The sequence below is a fragment of the Sinocyclocheilus anshuiensis genome, unplaced genomic scaffold, assembly GCF_001515605.1.
Source record: "Sinocyclocheilus anshuiensis isolate Anshui unplaced genomic scaffold, SAMN03320099.WGS_v1.1 scaffold637, whole genome shotgun sequence".
Classification (NCBI taxonomy): domain Eukaryota; kingdom Metazoa; phylum Chordata; class Actinopteri; order Cypriniformes; family Cyprinidae; genus Sinocyclocheilus; species Sinocyclocheilus anshuiensis.
Window position 1 is genome coordinate 182,794 of NW_015539816.1, and position 7,684 is coordinate 190,477.

General features: G+C 40.7%; 2 protein-coding genes across 3 annotated transcripts in view; one reads left to right on the top strand and one right to left on the bottom strand.

Annotated features, from left to right (window-relative positions):
* Positions 1-4,293, bottom strand: part of LOC107683977 (protein Hook homolog 1-like) — a 23,619-nt gene extending 19,326 nt beyond the window's left edge. Inside the window, exon 1 of the mRNA XM_016480082.1 lies at positions 4,101-4,293. Coding sequence (XP_016335568.1) covers positions 4,101-4,145 — 45 coding nt within the window. The 5' untranslated portion in view covers positions 4,146-4,293. The remainder of the gene's footprint in view (positions 1-4,100) is intronic.
* The window catches only part of LOC107683926 (E3 ubiquitin-protein ligase RNF170), an 8,595-nt gene continuing 4,531 nt past the window's right edge, over positions 3,621-7,684 (top strand). Inside the window, exons 1-2 of one of the 2 annotated variants that reach the window (XM_016479998.1) lie at positions 3,621-4,009; positions 6,375-6,468. In XM_016479998.1, the coding sequence (XP_016335484.1) occupies positions 6,440-6,468 (29 nt within the window). In that variant the 5' untranslated portion in view covers positions 3,621-4,009; positions 6,375-6,439. Of the gene's footprint in view, positions 4,010-5,661; positions 5,726-6,374; positions 6,469-7,684 lie in introns of those variants that run through there. The other variant, XM_016479999.1, reaches the window with a different exon arrangement.

The following is a 7,684-nucleotide window of genomic DNA, read 5'->3' on the forward strand; positions in this document are numbered from 1 at the left end:
TTGTAACAGCGCCACCTACCGAATTGGATAATATAGCGGAGGCTGCAGTTTCAGGACCGCATTTCTGGGACCCTGGTGGTTTAGTTTGTAGTTATGTTTGTACATTGTTGTTAAAGATATTGAATTTTTTTATTTAAATTGTGATTTTTGATTTATAAATGCATCAGATGTTAATTACAAAGTGTGTAATACCTGCTTTGAGTTGAGGCGCCGCACGAGACGGTCGCTTGGGGTGACGCATGTGAGCCGAGGCGTTTAGAGGGCGAGTCAACGGATTTTTCTCCCTTTCTCTCGCTCTCTCCGGGCCATGTGCAAGCGCTCGAAGAGCGCTACGGGGATCCCGTGGTCTTCGTCAATGACAATTTGCGGCCTACCCCGGAAGCTCGCGATGCGATGTCTTTCGGTTGTATGCCGTATGATGAAGACGTGCTGTCCACAGCAGCCTCCGATTCGGAGGATTTATTGGGCGAACTGTGCAGTTCTCTCCCTCCGAGTGGACAGGAGAAACGCACCTCCACGTCTTACAGCGAACTATTAGATGTTGTAACACGCGCTGTGGATAAGCTGGGGTTAGAATGGGATAGCGAGCCGGTGCAAACTCAGTCCCAGTCGAAACTGGACGATCGATTTTTGTCCAGCCGCACTCCGTCTCAGCCCCGTAGGCCTCTCCCCTTTTTCCAAGACCTCCACTACGAGGTTTCGAGGTCTTGGAAACAACCTTTTTCGGCGCGTATCACTAATCCCGCTGCCGCTGATTTCGCCACGGTTTCTAAAATGGCGGCTCACGGCTACGCGGCGATGCCTGCTGTAGAAGAGACACATCTCGCGCCGAACTCCGCTCCGTCTTGGAAGTCACGCCCTCTGCTACTGTCCAAGCCGTGTAGGGTTACTTCCGCTTTGATCGGGAAATCTTACATGGGCGCTGGGCAGGCCGCGTCTACACTCCATTCTATGGGTGTACTCCAGGCTTATCAGGCAGACTTGCTCAAGGAGCTGGACAAGGGAGAAGGCTTGACTCCAGAGGCCGTTAAATAGCTCAGACGAGCTACTGACTTGGCGCTTAGGGCTACCAAGCACACAGCTCGGGCAGTGGGCAGGTCCATGGCAGGGTTAGTGTCAGCTGAGCGCCATCTTTGGCTTACTCTCACTGACATTAAAGAGAAGGACAGAACTTTTCTCCTGGACGCCCCCATTTCGAGTGACGGTCTGTTTGGAGACTCGGTCACTACGGTCGTGGAGAAGTTTAGAGCAGCGAAACAGCAGTCCGCTGCGTTCCGTCAACTCATCCCTCGCAGGGCTAGGGAAGTGGAGCGTCAGCCACCTACGGCCCGCTCACGCTCTTCGTCCTTACAGTACCGCGAGGTCCAGCGGCATGAGCCACCGCCTAGGTTACCCCCTCGTAAAGACTGGGGTCCTAGGTCTCGCCCACCGGCTTACGCACGGCAACGCAAGCGAGTGGACCTGAGTTCGACGGCAAAGCCCTCTCGTCCTCAGGCCCCTAATAGCAGTTCCTGATTCCTCCGCTCGTCTTCGGAGGCCAGGCCCTCCTTTAGAGAGAGCTTACGAACCACACAAGCGCATTCGACTCTCTCGCTGTGGCCTCCAGACTTCGATCTTGACGGTTCCACCGCATATTGCGCCTCAGGCAGTTTTAGATTGAGTCCTTACGACGAGCACCTCCTCGGATACTCTGCGCGCTCCAGCCTTCAGAGTTCGAGAAAAAGCCCAAGGGTCATGCGAGCATGGCCCGTTTATGACGGCCTCCAAAGCTCCCACTGTTGGGGCAATGGGCAGGCCCGACAGAACAATCGGTCAGCTTCCCATTATAGTTTTTCCCGCCACTCAGGTGCTTCGGGATCCTATACAAGAAAATCAGATGTACGTTTCAACTGTAGAACACCCAAGACCCCTGGCAGACTACTGGGCCGCGTGGAGACGCCTGCCCGATATTTCACGCTTAACTAATATGCTAAAACAATGAGTATCAAACAATTTTTCAGACTAATACAGTAAGCTACAGGTAAATCTGACACATCTCATATCAACATGCTTTTATCATCTTTTTAAGTTTAATTAATGTGCTGGCTAGATTTACTTATTGTAGTCATTGTGTCAACAAGGTTTAGCTTAATTAAATCATGGCCACGAATTAAGAACATCGTAATAATCAATAAAACTAGCAATCGGTAATTCATTATTATTTCTTAGCAGTTCTCACGTTGGCTACGTAAACTTTGCATCGTTTTAAGGTTATAAAATAAAACTTAATTGAAAATCGGTAAAGTTACTCACTCTGGTTGCCCATCTTTAGTGATCCAATTCGGTAGGTGGCGCTGTTACAAAAGAATAGGGTCCTAGAACTGCGGTCCTGAAACTGCTGCCTCCGGTTGTGCAGGAACGAGCAAAGCAGGAGTCTAACTTGCAAACGCCAGACCACTGATTCGTCAAACCTGCTTTCCTGCAGTCCGTGTTCTTCTGACTTTTGACTACTTTGTAGTAAGTAACGAATATGCTTCGGGGAAATGTATCGGAGTAAAAGTATACATTTGAATTAGGAATTGTAATGGAGTAAAAGTAAAAGTTGGCTGAAATATAAAAACTCAAGTAAAGTACAGATATTCCCAAAAAATACTTAAGTACTGTAACGAAGTATTATTACTTCGTTACATTACAACACTGGACAAACTACAAAGAATATGCATGACAACAGGGGTTCCCAAACTTTTTTTGTCCGCTGAACCACCTTATATGTAAAATATTTAGGCTACTTGAGATACTGTTAATATATTAAAAAATTAAATGACATTAATATTATTACCTGTAATTGTTAAAAAACGTTTTCAGTTTTATTTTGAATAATTGTTGTGTAGTCATTCTGACACAGAGAGGATTTTCTTTTCCCTGAAAATGCTAGTTAATGTTCGTATTAGTCTAACTGACCAACTTTGCACCCACAGGCTATAACAACATCCTAAATATTGATTAATTGATTTACTGATTGATTGATTGACCATTTTTGCACTTTTTGGAAAAAAAAAAAGTAGTAGTAATAGTAGAGGAGAAAAACAATGTGCTAACTGAAAGAAAACAAAGTGACAAAAACATTAACTCCAGGTAATTTTTTAGGGCCGGTCATTTTTGACCGTAAACACCAAATTTGGAAAAAGCACAAAGGTTAATTTTACATTTGATTTAATTATTAGTTTCTTATCAACTTGTCATTTGGGAAACCCTGCATTACTACAATAAAAGGCAAAATCACCACTGACAGCATGATAGTATATTTAATAGAAAATCCTGGAGGTTTTGTACATTTAAGTTTTGTCATCCAATCTGCTTTGACATAGCATATAGCACTCTCACTAAAGAAAAATACAATTAGCATTAACAAAATGCTCCATAATGTTGTTAAGGGATATATTTACTAAAGAACTTTTACACTGCAATAAAACATTTTTATAAACTCCAGTGACATACATATATATACATATATATATATATATATATATATATATATATATAGGTCATTTTGAAAAACTATTCAGAAGGGGCCCTGGTGTGAACGCAGTGTAACACAGCCATGGATCAGAGCCAAATGCAGAGGACCGCGAGCACGCGCCGCATGCGATCACACACCGCAGTCAAAAATCAAAACGCCATCATATTAAACTGAGACAGGGAATATCTGATTGCATACGACACATTCCACAAATACTCTAGCTAACCAGATTAGACGTCTAAATCGGATGAGGATGGAGTTGGCTGTGACTGTTGGTGTTGTTTACATGTCTAACAGCATCCTGAGGCTGGTTTGTCTTTATGATTTTTGTATATATTGGTGTCGCGTGTTGGACGGGTGCCGCTTGGAGAAATTAGCGCATTTTTAAAGGTTGCAATGATGCACCGCAGACCCCGTTTGGTTTACAAGAGCAAGTGCACACATCTAAATGTCTTATTTCCGGTATTTTTTTTGACCATGGTGCCCGAAGGAAACGACTACCTGTGACAGGTAACGCTATCGTCAAGGATCTGACCGCAGATAAATAAACGATTCCCGATTCCAGTGACCTTTAGAGCTAAACTAAAAGATAGGATCTTACCCAAATAATCAGGCTCTCGCACAGCACCGTTTTATTTAAATCCATATCTCCTCTTATGCTATCGGGCAAATATTTCCGTCCACCTGTCAACAATGCGCTTCCCCTTCCCACCTGCGTGTGTATTTGCCTAGCACTCACCAGCACTACGTTCACGTCTATTGCGTCTACGCACTAATTGATACGCAAAGGCTTCGTGAATGTCCGCCGCAGACACATCGCGTGCTGCGTTGGTAAGGATTGGGGGATTGACGAGATCAAGAGCGCAACATTAAGAAATAAAACACCAATGGTGTATTGAGTTCAGGACACCGTGTAGAGATCCGAAGAGACTGGCAGAGCAGAGAACACGGATCATGTGGAATAAAGCGTTTGGTTTCCACACTATGGAAACTGAATAGGCTATGGGCACCTAAAAAGTGAAAATAAAATAGCCTACAATGTGTTACAAAATACTGTCAAATTTATCATCAAAATACCCAGATTCGTCCAAATAAGCACGCTTTAAAAAATATTTAGCCTTAAAAATATTAAGCCTATAAAGACATATTTAAAATGCAAATTTAAGATGATCAGCTGGTACCATCTTGGACCAGCAACAAACCAAAGGTGGTCAATCTGAAATGTAGCCTAGTAGGCTAGTTGGTCATCCAAAAAATGATCAGCTATCGCCATAATGATCATCTTTGACCAGGTAGCCTAATGATTATCTTATTGAACCAGCTATGACCAGAAACCATTAAATCATGTTCCAAATCATGTAAATCATTATCATTTTTCAATACTTATTGGGTAAATCTGACAATTTCTTATTTGTTTTAATGTAGTTATTTTTACTTGTCATCCCATAGGGACATTCACTTTTATGCACAGATGCTTTATGATCAACAGCTCCCAAAGACAGGTTTTTTAAAGTAGCTATTTATTTATTTTATTGCCACTGCCACTTATAAAAATATGAGTTAAGCTACACTAATGGTACAGAATAAAGGTGACTAAACCTTCAAATTAACTTAAAAAAATTTGAGAAAAAATGTAAAATTGAGTTTAAATAATGATGTACATACTTTAGATTTACACTGATTTGTGTTTTCTGTTGTTAAACATTAAACATTAACGTCTCTCAATCTTTTTATTACCTTTTTGTAATAAAAACATAAGATAAGATTGTGATGTGAAGTCACATGCGTTTACCTAGTATGGGATGAGCACATGTGGGAATACCTCATATACAAAATAAGAGACACATTAGTGCCTTTATTGCAAACAATTGTATAATATATAAATAGATAATAATCAATAGAATTAGAAATAAAAATAAATAAAAATAGATCAACTGCATACCTTTAAAGTTTAGATAAATTATTTCTTTTATTCACTCCATTTATAATTTCACCATAAAGCCACATTTGATAACATTAAATTTAGTCTTCAACTTGTTAACCACATGGGACAGCGTAACTGGTGGCAGTATTCCTTGACTGACATGACACTGGACTTTAAACCATGACAGCATCCAGATTCTCATTTGGGCCATGGGTCTTTAACCCACCCCTATGCCATCAAGGCCCTTGTGGATCAACAGCTGCTATTTTCAGCCACAACGACCTTGCGGTTTAATGAGAAAGGTAAATATTAGCTTGAGAAATTTTTAGCATAAAGCTCCAGGGCAAATGCACTGAAATGGAGCCAATTTGGAAGTGGGGTAACGTAGTTACAAAAGCTGTCTCATCAATAAAGAATGTTGATAGATATAAGAAACTTATAAATAACCCACACATGATACACTCTATTTGAGGGTCGATGTGTAATATAATAAGCCTATAGTATTAGTGTAGTATTAAAGCAGGTGTAGATTGTTTTAACCTGCTGGATTGCCCTGCATGATTGTTCCAGGCATCCCAGTGAAATGCCTTTCTTTGGTCATCAATATGGGACAGCGTAGATTGTGTAAATGTACAGTAAACCATTGACAGGTTAACCAGACACCTAACCTACTTAAAATAGGAGGAGACTTACAACCTGTGTCTTTGAACCTGTGATAGTGGTCACATGACAAAAATACAACACTGGAGACCGAGAAATCAGTGCAAATACAGTCAATAAACAGATTTTCACATGCATTAACATATTGCAGAGGCCCGTAAGGTTGCAAGCAAGTTTCCTGAATTTCGAAAACCCAACGGAATCATTGTAGTTACCTAATCTCCAAAAAAAGGGGACTGATGCCCTGGTCAATGATTAACCCGTCTGTCAAATTTACTGTGTACAATGCAGCAGTGAGAAAGCATTCCAGTCTTTGCCTTCCACAAGAGAAAGCAACTGAATTACGAACAAGAAACATGCCCACCAGCCACAGCTTCCACAACAGGTGAGAGAGACAAACTTTTTGGGTTAGATTTGTATTAATTACATTTCATGCACATTTTGTCTGCTGTGTAATGTTTAAATGCTGCCATTGGAGGATTTTGTCTGATATAAGGCTATATTTAAACATTTTAATGATATGCAGCATTATTCATTTTATAAATAATGAAATATTTATATATAGCTATACATGTAATATGATGAAGTGTTGTGTCCTGAGACTGCAGGTTAACTGTTATGGTATTGTGGGGCAATAAAAGGCACCACACAGAAACTAAATATTATGACATCAGACAGTTCAGTCATGTCAGCCTAACTTTATTCAGTTCTAAACTGAACTCAGAGTCTTATAATTCTCAAATACTTTCACATAGGATCATTTTCACAATGTTGTGTTGTTTTAAAGACATAGGATGCTGTTTAAGATAACATAACTGCAGGATATCAAGCTATAATAAGATGCAAATATAGTTATTTTCATATCGCAAATGTTAGTTCAGTAGTACTGACATATTTCAAAGGCTGATGTACTTTAAAGGGGTCATATGATGTTGCATGAACATTATTTTGTGTATTTGGTGTAATGAAATGTGTTTATGCGGTTTAAGGTTAAAAAAAACACATTATTTTCCACATACTGTACATTATTGTTTCTCCTCTATGCCCCACCTTTCTGAAACACGTAGATTTTTACAAAGCTCATCGGTCTGAAAAGCGAGGTGTGCTTTGATTGGCCAGCTATCCAGTGCGTTGTGATTGGCCGAATACCTCAAGCGTGTGATGGGAATGTTACGTCCCTCACCATATTGTGATGATGCCCTGTCCAGCCGGAGTGACGAGACAAAAACATTAAATCCCATTATAAACGAGGCATTTGTTGCATCCAGTGGGGACATAATTACGGATTATAATGATTTATACTGTCTTTTTATGCGTTGCATCGCGCCGCGTAAACATAAAACCATGTCTACATTTGTGATCAGAGAAATGACAAACAACAAGCGCTACTCTACACTGCCCAAAACTCGTGTTTGAATCATCAGTGGCAAATTCTTTAAATTAAAAAAAAGAGTCAGAACAGCCAGCATTGTAGTCTACTCTACCAGGATCAGGAAACAGTCCTCCATAAAATGCGCTGCACACATCTGAATATTTGGGTTGAACTGTTCTGGAACTGTGTTGTAAATACAACTTAACCACTGATTTCTAGTCGTGTCCTC